At 48.2% G+C, this 20842-nt stretch overlaps 1 protein-coding gene across 1 annotated transcript in view; it reads right to left on the bottom strand.

The window, feature by feature from the left end:
* Positions 1-201: 201 nt before the first annotated feature.
* Positions 202-20842, bottom strand: part of FAT2 (FAT atypical cadherin 2) — a 60970-nt gene continuing 40329 nt past the window's right edge. The window contains exons 17-24 of the mRNA XM_008577678.1: positions 19488-19685; positions 14831-15641; positions 11759-11904; positions 6845-7286; positions 3937-4087; positions 1897-2354; positions 553-848; positions 202-438 (exon numbers count right to left, since the gene is read on the bottom strand). Coding sequence (XP_008575900.1) covers positions 202-438; positions 553-848; positions 1897-2354; positions 3937-4087; positions 6845-7286; positions 11759-11904; positions 14831-15641; positions 19488-19685 — 2739 coding nt within the window. The remainder of the gene's footprint in view (positions 439-552; positions 849-1896; positions 2355-3936; positions 4088-6844; positions 7287-11758; positions 11905-14830; positions 15642-19487; positions 19686-20842) is intronic.

Below are 20842 nucleotides of genomic sequence, written 5' to 3'. Positions count from 1 at the left end.
CCTGGGGCCCTAGTGCTGTTTCTGGAGCTCTCCCCTCCACTTCCCTCTACCCTCAGGGACTAGCTGAGGGACGAGAAGAGCACATTTTAAGGGGTGGCAGCCCGGACTGGGCATGGGGGCTTCCTTCCCACTTCCCCAGCCACACTCAACTCACTCCCTGCGAGACATGACTCCCACCTGCCTTCCCCTGAGAACAGGAAGCTAGAACATGACCTCCTCACAGCTCCCGTAATCGCTCTCCACCATGTCGGAGCCCTCATAGTTGGGGGGGGCCTGGGGCTGGCCCCGGCTGGAGGGAGGCCCCCCCTCCATCTCACAGTCGGCATAAGAGGGCCCAGCCCGGCTGAGGCGCATACTCACCCCCTTGTAGCCCCCCTCTGCTGGGGAGGGCCCTCCCCCACCCTGCCGGAACTGTGAGTGGTAGTAGCTGATGGCCGTGTACTCGTTGAGACGGGGGGCAAGCAGGCGCTCCCGGGGACTGGGGGGCCCCTCTGCTGGGGAGGGCCCTCCCCCACCCTGCCGGAACTGTGAGTGGTAGTAGCTGATGGCCATGTACTCGTTGAGACGGGGGGCAAGCAGGCGCTCCCGGGGACTGGGGGGCTGGGAGGGCATCAGATCTTCCAGGTTCTGGTTGCTGTAACGTGGAGACAGGGGTGCCCGCTTGTTTTCCAGCTCCAAGGGGAAGGGGAACCCCCCATAAAGGGCAGTGGGCTCTGGCATCACGGCTGGGGTTGGGTGGCAGTCAGATGAGGGTGGCAGAGGGCCCTGGGTCGCTTCAGAGGAGGGGTATTCCCAGCGTTCCTTCCTGGAGTAGGTAGGGGGCCAGACCGTGGTTCCACCAGGGTACACTGAAAGGGAACAGCAAGATAGGGTGAGCTCTGAGTCTCCCTGGTGAAGGTTGCAGCTGGCCCTGTAGCTACTATATATAACTTAGCATGTGGGGGGATGGCTCACGGAGTGGGTGGTATGTGCCTGTCTATGCATGTTGTCTTTAGCAGTTTAGGTCCATATATAGAAACCAGTGGTGGCAAGTTCAAGGCCAGAGGTTTAACCCAAAGCCTTGCAAATCTCTGCCACTGATCCCAGGGTCATTGAACAAGGAAGGAATATGAATGGTTCCTGCAGTCCACCCCCACTGCTGGATACAGCAGCTCCATCCCAAGTCCCACTGGTGAGTTTCATTTTCTTGAAGGAAACAAGACACTGTTTGTACTCGGTGGTGTGATGGCATCTATCAGAGAGAGAGATGAAATGAGATGTGCCTGGAAATCAGAGAACCATGAGTACTTGTTCCTAGCCCTATCTCTGCTACTGATTAGTTAGATGAGTCAGAACAAGTCAGTTCATCTTTAAGGGCACCAGTTACCCTATCAACAAATAGTTAGTGAAAATGCCTTTGTAACTACTGGTGAATATGCCAACGTAAAGTGCTTTACAAATTCACCCCCCTTTTGAGCCCTCCTCTAGGCCAGCCAGCTCTGGCTCAAGGCTGCTGCACCTCCAGATTGGGCAACCAGAAGCTTGGACTACTGCATCTCTTTCCCTTCCCAGAAAAGCACAGATGTGCATAAGTCCCCTTTGCACTCCGAGAATTCTACCCAACCCTATCCAAGGTCTACACGTTTCTGCCATGAACACTAATCCTATGGAATGACTTGGAATTTAGAGGAATGGATTCTGGTGTAGCAGAATGAGCCACAGACTCTGAGTTGAGAGACATCGCATCTAGTCCAGCTATTAGTGAACTGTGACCTTGAACACATTCCTTCATGTCCCATTTCAAGGGACTGGGACTGGATGGTGGCGAAAAATGCTTTTGCCTCAAATAGCATAGTATTTAGGTCTACCACCCCATTTCATCAATTCCAGAGGCTAAGGGCCTCTGGCTATACTGACCCATATTCTCGCCTGACCAGGTTCTCTTGATAATGGACCCGTTGCCAGAGTGGGAAGAGACTGCAGCTGGTGGGAGTCTGGGAGGCACACTGCAGACCACTGGCCGTTGCTTAGAGCTGGGTCCGAAAGTGACGAGTTCATTTGGAACTGAGGTCTTGCTAGGCTCTGGTTGGTTCAAGTCGTTGCAGGAGCTGGTGCTCAGGGGGTTGAGCTCGATGGCAGGCATGGCTTGGGTGTCAACGCCAATGCTCCTGGCTAGGAGGTCTGGATCCTCCATGGCCACAGGCTTATGAGACTTACAACGGCGGCAATAGAAGAGAAGCCCGGCAGTGCTTACGACGATGAACAGTATGGCCACTACGATGATCAGTAACTCCTGCTGCCCCCAGTCCCCACTTTTGATATCAGGAGTGACCAGGCAGTGTCCTTCTGAGCACCCCCTTGCTTCCATTTCACACCTGCACAGAGAAGTGGTCAGGGGGCCAAGTCATTACACTGCCGTTTCTGTGTCCCATCTTACAAAGATCTATGGGATAGAGACACCCACCCTCAAGCCTAACCTCTCCCATTTTATACACATACACAAAAAGACAATTATCAAATGTGTCAACATCAGAACTTTCCATCTTCCACCAGTAAAGTATGAGCCTCAGCTATATTCTCATTTGTTTCCATTAGGATATGGCTCTAGGCATGCCCATTATTTTCCACCCATGAGATGTAGGCATTGGATATACTCTCCACCAGTGAGATCAGATTTCCAACCATGCTACTGCAGTAGAGACACCTGGCACACCCAACTGTCCTCTAGCAATAATGTCAGGGCCCCAGATACAGGTCAGTAGTTGCTCAGTAATTGTGACCAGGCACCCGTGTTACCTGCTGTTCTTCACCAGGAGGTCACAGGAACTCAACATGGTCCTGCACAGATCAGCTACCTTACATTGGGCAACTTGCTCAGAGAAAGTGCTTGAAAGCATATGACCTTTCAGATTGGCATTTCATAGTGTAAGATTCCTAGGAAACATCTATGGCTAGCTTTATCCACTTTTGAGAGATATTGGGAAAGTTTCTCCCTTCTCACTTGAGTCCAAATCATCTCTCAGTGCCTGAAATTTCACCTACAGTTTGTCCTTTTGGGTTAAATGTTGCTTCCCCAAGTTTCTCTTTTAAAATGCAAACATCACTTTCAGCCATGAAGTGTCCTCCCCCACATCTGATAAATAGATAGCAATTCCCTACTGCAAACCAGGGCATGAAGTAGGGCAGGAAATGCCAGTTGCTGAGAAAAAGGACTTGGGTCATCAACACATGGAGTAATTGTGGGCAAGCCCTTTCCCTCTCTGGGCCTCAGTTTCCCCATCTGTAAAATGAATGAGTGGACTACATTGACTCTTATATACAGGCTGATATCAAGGGGTCCTTTGGGAGCTTGTGAAAATTAGAATCCAGGCCCATTCTTGGAATTCTGATTCATTTGGTCTAGGTAGGGTCCAGGAAACTATATTTTTCCCAAGTTTGGCAGCAATAAAACCATATAATTGCCAAAGTCTCTTTACCTCTAGGATTCTGGGAATGATTCTTTTCCCCTTTCAACCCCTACAGCCCAGCACAGTGCAAGGCACAGACAGCTTGTGGTGGGTTCCAGACAGAGCAGTGCCTATACCAGGCGGAATCATTTTCCTCAGGCCACTTCCTGGGAAGTCACAGACCAGAGCAAGAGAATAAAACTTCGGCCATTTTCAGACTTCAGCAAAGATCAGAACCACCTGAGGAGCTGGTTAGAAGTGTAGATTCTGGAGCCCCAACTGATGGGTCTGATTCAGTAAGTTCAGAACAGGGCTTGGGAAATCTGTCTTTTTAACAAGCACCTTCTTCCCAAAGTTTTCTGATGCAGATGGTTGGAAAAGTTAGGTCTCTGGAGCATTCAGCTCCTGGCCGCCCAGTGGCCTCTCTAGAGGTCAGAGTGCAAAGGTCATCCCCTAATGGTGCCAAACCCTGGGTGAGGAGCCAGTGGCAGGTGGCCTCTTCTGTGCTTACCTATCTCCTGTGTATGGGTGAGGGCAGTTACAGGAAGCTCCTTCAGGGGAGGAGATGCAAGTTCCACCTTCCAGGCAGGGTGCAGAAGTGCAGTTCTCCCTTCGTTCACAATGCTTGCCAGAGAACGGTGGGTGACACTTGCAGATGTAGCCTGGGAGAAGGAGGAGGAAAGTGAGAGTGCATTGGCCTGGCAGTTGGGGAGACTCTCAGCATGTCTGCAGACTCGTGTGTTAATGCAGCCATTCAATCACCATTCAGTAACTGAGTGCCTCCTGTGCGCCGATCACCATGCTGGGCATTGGTGCCCTGCTGACCAAGAGCACTAGGTCCCTGCTGTCAAACAACTTACAGTCCAGCAGAGAAACAGGCATCTCAAGAGAAATGAACATAATAATAATAAACACTTATGTAGTACTAGTCACTGTTCTAAGCATCGTTGTGTATTAGCTCATTTGATCCTCATGATGATCCCACAATCAGTTACTGTTACCATCCTCATCAGGGGCAGGTACAAGGAAATGGCAGCTGAGGAAAGGAGACAAAGAATGTATGACATTTGCTGAAGGTCACCCAGCTAGTCAATGGCCAAACTGGTATTCAAACCTAGAACAATATCAATATCTCAGTAATATAGTAAAATTAGTCTTATTGGAGGGAAATGTTGGGTGGGGAGGGGGGAGCTAGCTTAGCCTTATATTTCAGTTGAGACCTGAAGGATGAGCAGAAATTGGCCAGGCAAGAAGGTAGAGGGGCAAAGAGAAAGGTGTTTCAGGCTGAGGGGAAGAGCATGTGCAAAGGCTCAGAGAGGCTGTGACATGTTCTAGGAACTAAAACCACAGCAGGATGGGCCAGCCTAGTGAGGAACAGGGTGGGTATGAGTTACAGGGCTGGGACGTGGGGAGCCAGAGCATCAGGGACGTGTAGGCCCCCTGCAGGGATGCAGACTCAATCCTAGCAGCAGGCGGTGGGGGCGAGGGGGTGAGGGGCTGGGAACTGAACGATTCTAAGCAGGAGAGTGGCATGCACACAGCTGCATTGTATAGAGATGGAAGATGGAAGTAGGGAGAGAAGCTGGAGAAGAATAGGGGATTGGCTGGTGCAGTAGAAAAAGTGAAAGGAAATGGGGGTTTGGGTCAGAGTGACGGCAGTGGGGATATTTGCAGGTAGAAATGACAGTACGATTAGCCAGACAAAAATCAGAAAATGGGAGTTGCTGTCTGCTGCTAAGATTTCCACTACAGATGCAAAAATCTTCACACTTTTCCCCTGTCTGATTGTGGCAGCCAAGACTGAATAGAGGAAAACAGAGGGGAAAGATGGAGTTGCTGTCTGCTGCTAAGATTTCCACTACAGATGCAAAAATCTTCACACTTTTCCCCTGTCCGATTGTGGCAGCCAAGACTGAATAGAGGAAAACAGAGGGAAAAGATGGAGAGAACTTTTGCAACTTGGGAAAACAGTGAAGAGCCAGTTTTACTCCAGAAAAGATCCCAAAATTTGAGTTTACACAAGAAACGTTGGGAAATATCCTCTATCCCCCTCACCTGGTTGATTATGCCTTTAAAAGCTTAAAATTTTACCTAATTAAAAGCAGTCCAGTGACTTCCAAAAAAAAAAAAAGAAGAAAAGAAAATGGGATAATGCCAAGTGTTAATACGGATGTGGGCACAAGGGAAACTCAAGCATGGTTGGTGAAATCTAGACTGTTGCGGCCATGCTGAGAGCAATTTAGCCCTATTTAGTCAAAATAGCTATTTGCATACTGTGGGTACGTGAATTCCTCCCTGAGTGTGGGGTGTACGTGTGTGTGTGAAGGGAACTCTCACACAGGTTCATAAGGAGACACACATGAGGATGTTCGCTGCGGCACTGTTGGTGGAGATGGGAGTTTGAAGCCACGGGGTGTGTGTCGTTGGGAGCGTGGAGGGAGGAAAACGTGAGTGCATGCACACCATAAAGCATTTAGCCACAACTAAAAGCACTGAATAAGAATTGCTCGTGGCAGCATGGACACATCTTAAAAATATATTGCTGAGTGAAAGTGTAAAAATTACATGCCATTTACATAAATTAAAAATTCAAGCATGTGAAAAACAATAATACGCATTTCGCAAGAACTCATTCAAAACCTTTAACTGTTTGCCTCTGGAGTTGGGGAATGGAGTACAGGTTAAAGGGGAATGGGAAAGAGACTTTGCAGGGACCAGTGATGACACTAGGTATGTGATGAACTCAACCTTCTTTATGAACCCTTCTATAAGAACCCTAACCCTGCTCTCCCTCATCTCCCAAAAAGTAGAAAGACAGTTTTTGTTGAAAGAGAAGGAAGACTCCTGGCTTCCCCTAGTGAGGACCTATCAGATCCCAATCTGTTACTCACAAGATAGTGAGGGGAAGAGAGGGAAATTTGGAATTGGGAAGATCTCCACTGAGATCTCCACCCTTATCATGCCTCTCCGACTTAAAAGCCACGTGACCTTGGGCAAGTTCCTTTACCTCTCTGGGTATCCCTGACAGCCCAGCAGTTTCCTTAGCTGCAGAGTGGAGCTATTTGTGGCTCTCTTTCCTCCCTCCCTCCTTCATTGGGCTATGGTGGAGGAACTTGCTTTTTTTTTTTTTTCCTTTTTTGTCTTTTTTTTACTGACCGGCAACGGGATCGCAACCCTCAGTGTTGCGCCCGCACCGCGCTCAGCCAGTGAGAGGGAACCGGTCTCCACATGGGATCCGAACCCACAGCGGGAACGCCGCCACGCTCCCAAGCAGCGCACTCTCCAGTGCGCCACCGGGCCGGCCCGGAACTTGCTTTTTAAACTGGACAGTGATAGATGATTGCTAGTTCAATGTGTCACTGTCCTTCCAAGAGCCTTCTGGGATAAACCTTGGGGTCACCCCTTCCCCCAGCCCTTACCTGTGCCATGGCTCTGTGAGCACTTCCCACCATTGAAGCATGGGTTCTGGCGACAGCCATCACTGTGGGAGCAGCACCGGGTGAGGGCCTGCCTCTCCAACGAACCTGCCACCTTCCTGCCAGGGACCAGCAGCTCCAGTGCCTCTCCATTGACCACAACAGCATCCAGGCATCCTTCGAAGCCCTGGGAGACGTTGGAGGAAGAATGCGAAAGGACAAGGCCACCCAGCAAAAGGTGTCTTCCAGGCCTCAGACCACGGCAGTTCTCTGGTGCTTCAAGGGAAGCATTGCTTGCGCTATCAACCAACAGGCGAATGGAGGTGTCCGTCTCCTCCACCAGGATGGAGTGCCACTCTTGGTCATTCACGAGGCCCTGGGAGGAAAGGTTTCCATAGAATCCACTGGGACAGTGGTATTCCAGCTGGGGCACTCCATTGACAAGCTGCAAAGAAAACCCAGACTGCTATCAGCTAAGCCAAGAAGCCCTTATAAGCCTACAAACAGGCTGCTGGTTCAAAGAATGCTGTGTGTTTTCACCAGTAGAAGGGGTAGTGTTTGGTGATTTTAAGGTGTGTTTTAGACGTTGCATTTGTTGAATGTTAGAGCCTTCAAGGAGTTCCAGTCAAGATGGCAGAATAGATGGTTCCCAGCCTCACTCTCTCCCACAAACCAACCAATTTACAACTATAAAAATGTAACATCAGCCAAGCTGGGACCACTGGAGCTCTGGGGAAGAGGAAGAGAGACCTATGGAGTTCATGAAGGTGGGAGAAACCATGATGAGAAAAATAAAAAACTGCTCAGAGCATTTCATGCTGCAGCCACTTTAATGCTGGAGCTACTGAGCTCGTGGAGCAGGAGCCAGCAGAAGCTGCAGCTGTGCCCTTCAGATGGAGTTGCTTGGAGGAAGAAGGGGAGAAGAGGGCTTTGGCGGCCCCTAGGACAGCAAGACCACTAATAGGGTTCCCATGCAGGAGATAATAGGGTACCCAAGCAGGAGCGAGGAGCCAGAACAACTGAAAAAAGAGGAGCCATTCAGAGGCTGGTGAGTCATCACAAGGGACTGGTGCAGGGCCCATCCCATGAGAAGTGTTTGGTGCACAGGTGGTGGGGGAGATGGGCCCACCAGAACAACACTGGGACACAGCAAGGACAGCCAATCCATCCCCCAATCAGAGCAGGACCCCTCAGAGGAGACTGGTTGGGAATGCAGAATTGCATGGGGGGCAGTTTGATGAAAAGACTCAAGCCCGGATTAGAGTTTCTATACAACCCAGGTGCACCGGGTCTCTGGAGAGCCAGAAGTACCTATAAGGTCAACCATTAAACCCTGAACTGCACAAAAAGTCTTCCCTGGGGAAACAGCAGCAAAGCAGCAATTTAGCTCACCCACACCGCTCAAGTACTGGTTCCCACAGGAAGTTCCCCCATTTTACAAGTAAGCAAAGGACAAAAATTAGTTCTGGCCCAGGCACACTACCAGCACCTTGAGGCTTGGAGCCGGGGACTGGACCCTACTCCTATGTCCAGGCACAATGTGCCAGCACCTCAGGGCCTGCCTGGGGACTGAAGGCATGGAGAATGGGACTGGACCCCCATTCCACAACCAAGCACGTCATGCCAACACCTTGGGGCCTGCCCAGGGACCCGAGGTGTGGAGCCAGGGACTGGGCACCCTCTCCCACAACCAGGCACACCATGCCAGCACCTCGGGCCCTGTCTGGGGAACCGAGACATGGAGAAAGGGACCAGAACCCCCTCCTACAACCAGGCACACCACGCCAGTGCCTTGGGCCTTCTCAATGACCTGAGGCATGGAGCCAGGGACTAGACACTCCTCCCACAACCAGGCACACTGCGCCAGCACATTGGGGCCTGCCTGGGGACCAGAGGCATGGAGAAGGGGACCAGACACACCCCACAACCAGGCACACCACCAGTGCCAAAGAGCATGCCAAAAACATCACCTCCATCACATCCACAAAAGCGGCTAGATGCCACAACCACCACACAGATGGTCCACCAGCCGCTGGAGTGCATTGACACAAGGAGAGTCACCAGCAGAGATAAAGAAAAGAAGAGGATGTCTCTCTCCACAAAGCCCATTTCAGAGTGACAGAAGAAGCATCTGCTCTGTGATAATATTGGGGGACCTGAACACACCTCTCAGCATTGGACAGATCATCTTAGCGACAAATTAACAGAGTAACCATTGTTCTTTCAGAAGAAGAGAAGAAATCTAGGATAATTAGAGGGGGGAAAGGGGAGGGAGAGGGGGATGGGAAGAGATTGGACAAGGGGCATAAAGAATAATTACAATTTGTAACAATATATATGCTAGTAGTACTGATTTAATCAACATATCTCAATGTTGAATCTCCAAATTATGTATAATCAATTTTGATTCAATAAATAAACTAAACTAAAAAAAAAAAAAGCCTTCAAAGTACTCTTCTGTCTGTGGTCTCATTTGGGCCTCAGCACCCTCCATGGGATGGCCTGGGTGGGGGTGACATCTCCATTTCACAGATGAGGAAACTGAGGCCCAGAGATGCGTTGCTGATCAAGACCCTGCATTTTGGGTTCTTCTCCATGGGCCTGTCTGGTGTTGCACATGCGTGAACGTCGGCCATCAGGGACCCAGGAGACCTCCCTCTCATCCCACTTCCTTGTTCAACACTTCAGCAGTTCTCAAAGTGGGGCTCCAAGACCTTTCCAGGGGATCCACAAGGAAAAACTATTGTCATAACAATCCTAAGACATTATTTGCCTTTTTTAACCCTTGTTTTTTCACAAACGTAGAGTGGAGTTTCCCAGACACACACTATCACAACAGATGAGTGCAGAAGTAGATGTGAAAAGCCAGCTACCCTCTATTAAGCCAGACATAAAAGAGACTTGCCAAAATGTAAATCTATGCCATTCTTTTTTACTTTGGAAAATGTAATTATTTTTCATAACAAATGTGGTATTTATGTTAACATGTAATGGTTTCTTGTTATTTTAAAATGAATTAACAAATATTTTGAAATTTCTCAGTTTTAATTTCTAACACTGAACATGTTGATAGTTATAACCTATATAAGCAAAACTTCCCTGCGATTCTCAATAACTTTTGAGAGTGTAAAAAGTTCTGAAATGAGGGCTGGCCCGGTGGCGCACTGCTACAGTGCACCGCTTGGGAGTGCGGCGGCGCTCCCGCCGAGGGTTCGGATCCCACATACAGACTGGTTCCCGCTCACTGGCTGAGTGAGGTGCGGGTGCAACACCGAGGGCTGCGATCTCGTTGCCGGTCCCGGTCCGGTACGGGCGTGACACTGAGGGTTGCGATCCATTGCCGGACACGAAAAAAGACAAAAAAAAATAAAGGAAAAAAAGAAAAAAAAAAAAAAAAAAGTTCTGAAATCAGAAAATCTGAGAACCACTGGGTTAAAAAATCTTTAGTTCACTTCAATTCCAAGAAGTAGGATTGCTTATGGCCAAATACTCGCTTGCTCACTTTGGGCTGGGTAAACTTTACTCTGGTTCAAATATGAAGGTCTAACCCAGTGTTTCCTAGAATTGGCTATTTGTATGTCATCTTTCTGATTTTTGCTGTGGCTGAATACTACCTAAACCTTTATTTACTCTAAAAGGAAACGATATTATTATTGTAAATCAAAAATAATATCATTTACCATTAAGAAAAGGTAACAACAAAAATAAATGCAACTCAAAAAAAAAAAAAAAACATTGCAATTAAATCATTCCTTTTTTCCATCTGGGAATCCAATCTGTGGATCCCACCATCTTTCCCAGTCTCTCAGCTCTCTAGTGTCTTCCGTCCTCACTTGTCGAGCTTAGATGTCACTCCTCGTGTTCCCTCCCACCCCTCATTCAATTCATTGAAATATCCTGTTGGCTTCACCTTCAGTATCTTTCCAGGATCTGACATCTTCTTCCCAGCTATGCTGTCATCACCCTGGTTTAAACCACCATCCTTTCTCAACCAAATTATTGCAATAGCCTCCTGACTGGGTCTTTGCTTCTATCCTTGTTTCTCTAAAGTCTATTCTCAACACAGTAGCCATGATGACCCTTTAAAAATATGTCACATCATTGCAATTATCTGCTCAAAGCCTTCTAATGCTCACAATAAAAGCCAAAGTCCTTCCAGTGTCCTAGGAGACCTTCATAGATATGCCCCTGTCCTGTTACAACTCTGACCTCAGCTCCTACTGCTGCTGTCTCCCTTGCTCACCTCACTGGAGCCATGTAAAGCCCTGGGCTGTTGCTTAAACATGCTAAGCATTCTCCTGCCAAGAGGATTTTGCGTTGTTCTTCCCTCTACCTAAAATGCTGTTCCCTCCACATACCCACACAGCTAACTCATCCCTTTCAAATTACTGCTCAGTTATTTCCCCAATGAAACCTTTCCTGACCACCTTATTTAGAATTGCTACTTCCCTACATCTAATAGAAGTTTAAAATCAGGTAGGCAAGCTGAGACTTTCTATGTAACATAATCAAAAGGACTGAAAGACTATGAGAAAGGAAATTAACTTTTCTTCCATGTGATTCCATGAGACTTCATGCTGCATTTCTCATCTTGAGCACCCCCAGTGGTAGTCAGCCTCCCACGGGAAACACTGGTCTATTACTCAACAAAAGTGATCACAGCATCAGGGCTAGGTAGCCTCATGCATTTCTCTTTCTATCTTACCCCACAGAGCAAGCAGCCCCACCTCTGCTTTTCCAGGTGGGGTGGCTGTGGCCATGCGGGACTGGACAGTTCCATGCCCTGGCCCGACAGTCACAGCCAGCATCCCTGAAAACCATGCAGGGATTTCTTTGTCAGAAACTGGCTTCTTGACCATCCTCACCTCCCCAGCCTGGGATGCCCACATGAAATCTCGTGGGCTGGCAGTGCCTTACCTTCAGTGAAATCAATGCTGTCTCATTGGTGAACAGGAGAATGGCCTGTGGCTGCTGTGTTTTCAGATAGAAATGAATGTGCCAGTTCTGAGCCTTTGGGGGCCTGTACCGCACATAGCTCTGACCGCTGAACCTTGTGGCAGTACCTGTGAAAGCAACCAGAGATGTCACCTCCACTTGAAGTGGTCCCTATGGAGCCCTTGGACTGATTTTGTCACATTCAATCCTTGGGTGGCAAACAGGGTCATCGCTCACATTTTATACATACAGAAACTAGGATGGAGGGGATACTTTCCCAGGGTCACACAGCTAGACAGAGGCCATGATCCTGCATACCTTCCTTTGGCTGCAGGGACCTCTGTCATAGGTCCCAGTCTGGGTCAGGAACTATGAGCTTAAACCATTAAGAAAGCAAGAATCATGCCAGAAAGGTAATCAATCAAGTGTGCAGAAATCAAAATTTTTATCCTACATCGTTTCTATGTTATTTCTGACATCATTTGGGGATGAAGAGGGTAGAACTGGGGAGGATTTAGCATATATGTGGGATTTCAGGACCACAAGCGTTTTTGCCTCATATCTCCAAGATACAAGACATCTCCTTGTATTAATAGGAGCATAATCACAGATTGAGCACTTCCCAAAAGAAATGCTGTTCCCTGAAAGGCCAACAGTTGTTCTGTGATAAAGAAAGTGGGGTAGTGATAGACTATGTGGCCAAAACTTCTGTGAAGTCCTGCATCCTCCACCCCCCAGCCACCTTAGCAACTAGAGATGCACAGTTGCATAGCAAGGAGTCTGGGACTTCACCTAAACTCAAGTTTCTCAAGTTTATTTGACTATGGGACATTCTTGTATGGACTATCCTTGGAAACAGCATTCTGCAGAACTCCCTCAGGGAAATGCTATATTATATTAAGCACTGACCTCCCCAGATTTTTAAAAATCCACCCTTCCCAGAAGTGAGATCAGCTATTAAATCCCTAAAACCCCAGAGTGAATAAGCGTATCAGTAGTCACAGGAAGGAATGAGCAGAACAGGCCCCAGATCCATACCTAGGGAAGAGGAGTTGTTGAAGAAAGGGAACAAAGGCCAAAAGGAGAAGAAAGAACCAGAAAGCCTGAGGCACAAGGGATGACAAGATCCAAAGATTCTATCACACCAGAAGCCTAAAATTATCTGACACTGGCAATGCCATTCTTGGATGGGATACTGAAGATGATCTAGATCAGAAATTCCCAAACCTGGCTGAATATCAGGAGCAGCTAGAGAGTCTAAAGTACAGAATCCCAGGTTCTCCCCAAAGAGAGTGTGATTCAGTAGTTCTGGGTGGTACCCGGAAATCTGTACTTTAAAAATCTTCCAGTGGTGGGAGGAGGCCCAAGGGAGGCTTTTGAGATATTGATCATATTCTGATCCTTGATCTGGGTGTTGGCTATACATATTTTCAGTTTGCGAAAACTCATTGAGATGGACATTTATGATACATGTATTGATTTTCTGTATGTCATATTTCACTAAAATGTTGTAATAATAACAATTAAAAAACAAAAACAAAAATCTCTCCCCAAGTGATTCTGGCGATCAGTGAGCTGATCTAGTATTTCTCAAAGTACAGCCCTTGAAACACCCGCTTCAGAATTAAATGCCAATTCCAGGGCTCACCCAAGAACTTCTAAATAAAATGCTCTGGAGGGGACACCCAGAAGCAGGTATCTTTAAAAACACACTCCGCAGGTAATTTTGCACAATTTTGAAACTCAGAACCTCTGCTTTGATGCCAAGTAGTCAAGAGAGATCATTCAGCCATCACAGCTTTCCCTGTAGCAGTCCTGGGGCGAGAGACACAGAGAAGGGGATCCCCTCACCCACTAAGAATAGCCCACCCAGTCTAAATCCAATGGCCCTTGGAGGAAGTCCACAAACCTTCTGAGAAAGAATTCCCCTAGTGCAAGCTCGGTGGACCCATAAAGGGCAGGGCAGGCCAGGAGGGGGCGATGGTGAGCCACAGGGATGCCACTTTCCTTTTGCCAGGGCCTTGAGCTGTTCCGGTGCACTGGTCTTAATGCCAGGAGTGCTGGGTGAGTCTTGCCAGAAAACTGAGTTCCTGAAGAGCTTAGTGAAGCATTCAGGCTTTAGGGTGGGACACAGGTATTTATAACCAGGCCTTCATAGGAAGCTGTACAATTTCAGGCAAACCAGTACAATCTCAAACCAATACAACCTCAGTATCACCTGTAGACAGGGCTAATGACCCTGCTGTGTAGGGCCGTGGTGATGATTGATTTAGGTGATATATACACAGAGTCTGGCACACAGCAGGCTCCTTATGGCAATAACTGCCACCAGGAGGATGACAGCCTCCACTGACCTGCGGCATATTGTGGGCTAGCCATGAGCCAAATGCTTATATATCTACTATGTAGTTTACTCCTCAAACCAACTCCAGGAGGCAGATATTATTTTCACTGCTTTACAGATGAGAATCTGAAGCTCAGAGGATTTTAATAACCCACCCAAGGTGACACAGCTAGCAAATGATGGAGCTAGAGTTTGAACCTGAGCTGTCTGACTCTAAACCTTGAGCTTATAACCACCAGGCTGTGGTAATAATAGTAGTAACTCACATTTTCTGAGCACTTTCTGTATGTCAGACAGTGTTCTAAGCAAGCACTTTACACTTAATACTCATTCAATCCCTACAACAGCCCAGCTCAAAAGCATAGGGAGGTTAAGTAGTTTTTCTAAAGTTACCTGGCTAGTATGTGGTAGGGCTGGGATTTGAACCCAGACAGTCTGATGCCATGGTCTATGCTCTGAGCCACAATGCTAAACTGCCTGTAGTATTCTTACTGTTATTTTCAAAATTCCAAACAGTGGTCAGGAATCGGGTATTATTCTCTGAGTGGACTTTGTGAGGCCACTTCCTGTCTTACGGTGGTCTGTGGCCATTAACCTTGTTAGAATTTCCCTTGAACTTTCTCCAGAGCCTCCGTGGAATCTCCATGCTTAGTGCCAGGCAGGCTGAGCCCAGCAGCACTGGCTGTACCTAGGCAAGGCCCATTCCTCACCATTGCAGGAGCAGGTCCTCTCCAGGCGGTGCCGGGGGGTTAGGATGCTGAGCCTGGCTGTGCTGTATGTGGGCCCCACCTTAGGGTCCAGGTGCACTGTCTCTTGGCAGACTTGACCCTGGCAGCTTGGGCCCTGGCAGGGTACCACGGGCATGGCTGACCTCATCTGAATTCCCACTGAGTGCTCCATCTCCTTGGCTGAGCGAGCGATGATGGATGCCAGCTCCTGGAGCTTGTAGAAAGTTCCGGAATGCCCCTCAAAGACCAGGAGCACATCCACACCAGCCATGGCTTCTGCAGGCTGAAGGCTGGCCAAGTGGATGTTGGCTCGTTTGATGTCCAGCTTGTTGCTGAGGAATCTCTGCAGGTTCCGCCAGTGGTCGCTCACCAGCTCCTCTGGGCTGAGCTGGTGGAAGCCCATCCACACAGCCTGCTGCAGAGCCTCCTGCCCCACGTGCCACACGTGCACATGGACACCAGTGGTGGTGGTGAAGGTCCCATCACTGACTGTGACGTTGAATGAGTACCGGCCACGAGGCAGTCCCTGGGTGGCGATAATCTTGCCATCGGGTGTGCCCACTGAGAAGCGCCTGCCGGGGGTCTCCTCTCCTGCCAGGCTGTAGGTCAGTGTGTCCTGAGGGTCTCGGTCTGTGGCATGGATCTTACCCACCATGCCACCTTGGAACTCCTCCTCCCCGATCGTAATGAAGATCTCCAATGGGAGGGCGGAGGGTGGGTAGTGGCTCTGCTCTGTGACATGGACTCTGACAGATGTGGAAGACGAGAGGGGAGGGACGCCGCTGTCTGTCGCCTGTGGGAAAACAAACACTGCCATCACCCAGCACATCACAGTGCTCTCTGTGCCCCCCTCCCTGGGGTTGGCCTCCTTGAGGAGCCACATCTCTCTGCCCCACACCCAGAGGGCAGGCTGAGCATGTTGTTGCATTTGAAAAAAAAAGAAATCCAACTTAAAAAGCACTGGTACATAATGTAGATTTTCCTAAGATTTTGTAGAGAAAGGAAGAGGACGTTACATCCATACCACGCAGAAAAGAACTCAATGTCTTCATTTGACATCTCTCTGAGCCTCTCCTAAACCTCTCCAGCCACACAGACTCTGGCCCCCTTCCTCCTGAATGTCCTCATTCCATCTCTCCTCAAGCGAGTCATCAGATGTCTCAGCAATTCCAGTGCATATCCTTCCATGGCACCCCGCTCAGCATAAGAAGACTCTCTCTGGATTCCCCTTTACTGTGTGATTGGGGTGGGAGTGGGGATTTATTCCTCTGGTCAGTCAACAGATTGTTTTCAAGTGCCTTCTATGGGCCAGGCCCTCTGCTGTGATTAGGAGAAAAGAGACGATAAATAAGCAACCAAATAAACAAGAGAATGTCAGGTTTGGATAAAGTGCCAGGAAGGAAATAGAGAAGTATGACAGAAAACTGGAGATAAGGGACCTAATTTACATCCAGCTGAAGGGAAAGAGATCTGAGGAGTGACATTTGAGCTGAGTCCTGCGGGATGGGAAGAGGTGACAGACCGAGGGAACAGTGAGTTTAAGGGCCCTGTGGCAGGAAAGGGGTTGTGTGTCAACAGCACAGAGAGGGGCCCTGCAGCTGGGGCAGGCTGCAGAGGGAAGCAGGGGCACTTTCACAATGGGCCGAGGAGCACAAGCCTGGACTCCATGTCATTGAGATGAAAAGCCATCAAAGGTGTAAGGGTGACATGACCTCATTTAACTAGAAAAGAATGTAAGTCAAAAGTGCATTTTCCTTTCAAGTTTCACTGCACATCCCTGCAACTTCCCACCCGGCTGAGGAAGGGCAGGCTTGCCTCCCTCTGCTCAGTGACTTTATCTCTTTCCCAGCTGTTGACAAGGGTCTGCACGGTTTTCCCTAGAGGAATATCTTGTTCACACGCATTCCAACACTTCGAGCACTCCGGAAAGTTACAAAATAACACCTACTGCTGGAAATTGTGTGTAACCCTGAAGAGACATTGATACCAACAGCAATAATTAATACTACTATTAATTATAATGTATAGCTGACATGAACTATGACAATGATTAAGACTATTACTAATTATAATATAAAACTAACATTCACTGAGTACAAACCATGTGCCGGTCACTTTTAAACACTTTAAGCGCATTATCATAGCTTATCTTTCTCATGAGATAGGTACCATTAAGTCTCCCATTTTACAGAAGATAAAACTGAGGCTCAAAAAGGTCATACAGCTTGCCCAAGCTCATGCAGCTGGGAAGGCCCAAGCAGATTCCAATTGCCTGTGTCCATGGCCTGTGTGTCTGTCCCTTTGCTGGCCTATGCTGCCCCCCAGAAAATGGAGGTAGAAATCCAGGACAAATGCCAGAGACACCGATGATGCTGATGGTTACTAAGCGCCTGTCTGGGCCGGCCCCGTGCCTGGGTCTAAGAACACAGAGGGCAGGAAGTCGTTCTCTTTCCTCTCTCCCTCGGCTCACATTCATGCTCCTGGCTTTGAGGGCCATCGACATTAGCTCACACCTGTCCTCTGAGCTGCCAACTCCCATTCCCCGCTGCCACTAGACACCTCCACTTGGATGTCTTATGGACACCTGGGAGGTAATGTGCTTCATTTTACCCCTTAAATGTGTCCTCCCTCCCCCCCGCCAAGTTTTTTCTGTCTCATAAATGGCACTACACCTGGTCTTCACTGGAGCCAGCAGTTTGGGTCATCCCTGTTTCTTCTTTTTTCTTTCTGTCCCCATCCAGTCCATCACCAACTCCTGTCTATTTACATACAAAATATGCCCCAAATCTGTCCACTTCTTGTACCTTCGCCACCACCTCCAGCCTGATGACTCTCATTGATCTCCCTCACACACCCTCTATAGAGCTTCCATGATGAGCCACCTGAGGCACAAGAAAGGTCCCTTCCTTGTTTGAAACCCTTCAACCACTTCTCATTGCACTTAGATTAGAATCCAAAAGAATTACAAGACCTATAATTAGGATGATTATACATCCTGGTTGCCCAGGACAGTCCTGATTTTGACCTGTTATGGATCAATTATCATCAATTATTTTTAGTACCTGCCTTGGACTGAATATTTGTGTCCCCTAAAAACTCCTGCATTGAAATCTAATCCCAAATGTAATGGTACTTGGAGGTGAGGTCTTTGGGAGGTAATTACATCATGAGGGTGGAGCCCTCGTGAATGGGATTAGTGCCCTCATAAGTAGACGCCAGCTAGCTCACTGGTTCCGTTCCTTCCTGCCAACATTCAACGAGAAGTCTGCAGTCTGCAACCCCAAAGACAGCCCTCACCAGAACCCGACCACGCTGGCACCCTGATCTCAGACCTCCAGCCTCCAGAACTGTGAGAAGTGAATTTCTTTTCTTTAAGCCACCCAGTTTATGATATTCTGTTGCAGTAGCCTGAGTGGACTCAGACAGTGCCTCTCTCATGCTCAAAAGGCCGCAGTGTGAACTTCAAACAATGCAGTCACCCAAGCCATGAGGCCTCCACGCTCCGCCCAGCGCATGTCTTCAGCTTCAGTCCCAGCATGGCTTGCTATGCTCTGACCACCTCGGCCACATCACAGGACACTTCAAGCTCTTTCCCAACCTGGGACTTCGCTCGTCTCCTTCTTCCTGCCCGGAACACTCTCTGGCTCCTCAGTCTCCCTTCAAAAGTAACCTCACAGCAGCAGCCTCCATCTGAATACGAGGGCACTTCAAAAAGTTCATGGAGAGATTCATATTATCTTTTAATTCTACTTTTCCATGAACTTTTTGAAGTACCCCTGTATGCGTGTCCCCTGTGCCATATGATTCTCTCATCACTTTATTTCCTTATCATAATTTGTAAGGATGTCATTTCTTTCTTCATCTATTTATTATCTCCATAATTAGAATTAAAAGCTCATGGGGACAGGAACCATCTCCTTCTTGTCCCCTCTGTATTCCTAGCAGCTAGCATAGGGCCTGGCACATGGTAGGTGCTCAATAAATACCTGTTGAGAGACTGAGTGACTGAATGACTAAATGGATGAATGAATGAATATATCAGTCCCACCCCAGGAGTTCACAGAATAGTAGGGTCCACTGAACTTGAGATTTAGGAAAGAGACTTTGGGGGGATGAACTGAGGGAGAAATGTCGGACCACCCTCTTGGCCACTGTCCCTGGGCAATTCCCGTACAATGCCAACAAAATCCCCTACATGCGCACACACTATCTCTTGTCTGACCCCCACACCAATTCTGTGAAGTATGTCCTGTTAGCACCTGAGGTTCAGAGAGCTGTTCTGGCCAAACTCAAGAGTTAGAGCCAGAGTGAGGATCTTCTGCACAGGCACAGTGTGGGGATTAAGAGTTTGGGCTCTGGGGTCAGAGTGCTTTGGTTTGAAGCAAACCACCTCTGCCACTTATTAATAGTATTATTTAAGTCAGTCACTTCACCTCAATGTGCCTCAGTTTCCTCACCTGTAATGTCAGCCAGTAACTGTGCCTGCCTTAAGGAGTGTTGAGAGGATGTAATGCAGTGATATATGAGAACCACCTGGCCCAGCGCCCGATGCATCGTGAGAAATGAAGGCACTGGTAGTGCTTTGCCAGCGCATTTGCTGTCCTCCTGCTCACCATCAGGGGCCCAGCACAGCTCTCACCTCGATATGAAGCTGATACCATTCCTGGATCCTCCTGTTCAGACCAGTAGTGGTCACCAGCCATCCATCTGGGGTCACTCGGAAGGCAGAGCCATTGTTGCCTTTGGTGATTCGGAAGGAGTAGGGGGGGCCATTCTCTGGGGAGTCTGGGTCACTCAGGATTAGCTGCAGGACTTTGCTGCCAATGGGTGAGTTCTCCTGAGACCGAGAATGACAGGAAACCAAAGAGCAAAATGAGTTCCAGTCCTTCCTCTCGCATCTTTCTGGATCCCTTCATCTGAGATGAGTCCTCGGCACTCTGACTGCTCCCAGGCTGTGCCTGGACCTCAAGCTGACACTCATTCATTCTGCCTGCCTTTGAGGTAGTTGTTGACTTCTCAGCCTAGACAGGAGCTCTCTGAGGGCAGTGTTGGGTCTTAGAAACAGAGCCCATTAGAGCTGGAAGGTCCTTAGAGACCAAAGGTCCAACCCTTTATCCTACAGACAGGTGACTTGCCCAAGGTCAAACAGCTGATGAACTGCATACAAACATTAGTTAGCATTTGGGATATGTATGGGAATTTTGTGATTTGCAGGGTCAATTAAACACCTATAAATCGTTTCTTGTGAGGACCAATGCAACATACATTTGATGAGTAAATTCAAAGATGAATAGGAATTCAACTAAGAAAAATTGATCCCCTGAGTATCACTCCTTTGCTCTGGAAATGGAAATTCAGTATGCTATAACACAACACAATGGTTGTTAACTGTCTTCCTGGCATCACAATCTTGTCTACAAACAGTATCTAATGGGAAACTGACAGTTGCCTATCCAATAGACAGTCTCTCTTCCTTTCTTATAAAACTCTGCTTTTGTTCAGGCATGGGGTGGTAATATCCTCAGCAAAGATGTGCCCCTCCTAAGAGGAAAAGGGCCATGATAGGGCTAAGTCAGTTATAATAATCTGATTCTCTGTGCCAGTTTTTGGCTTAAGGGTGAGCAAATAACCCAATTCTGACCACTGGAGAAATCTACCAGGTAGGGTTTCTGAAAAGTCTTCTCTGATAAAAATAGAACCTTCAAAAGAAATCCCCTTCTGTTTGCCTTTAAAGATGGTTAGGCAGGGAGGTGATGCTGGAGCTGCAGCAGCCATTTTGCACCCATGCAAGGAAGGTAAAAGTATTTCAAAGAAGTTAACCAAAAGCTGTGATATCATCTTCCTACTGAAATAACCAATTGTGGAATGGAATTTTCCACCATCAGACCTCTCATTATGTGACTAAGTCATTATTATTATTATTATTTGACCCATAAGGGGATCGCAACCCTCCGCACGGTGTGGTCTGCACCACGCTCAGCCAGTGAGCGCACC

The sequence above is a fragment of the Galeopterus variegatus genome, unplaced genomic scaffold (genome assembly GCF_000696425.1).
Source record: "Galeopterus variegatus unplaced genomic scaffold, G_variegatus-3.0.2 Scaffold1562, whole genome shotgun sequence".
NCBI lineage: Eukaryota > Metazoa > Chordata > Mammalia > Dermoptera > Cynocephalidae > Galeopterus > Galeopterus variegatus.
This window is presented reverse-complemented; position numbering and strand designations above follow the sequence as displayed.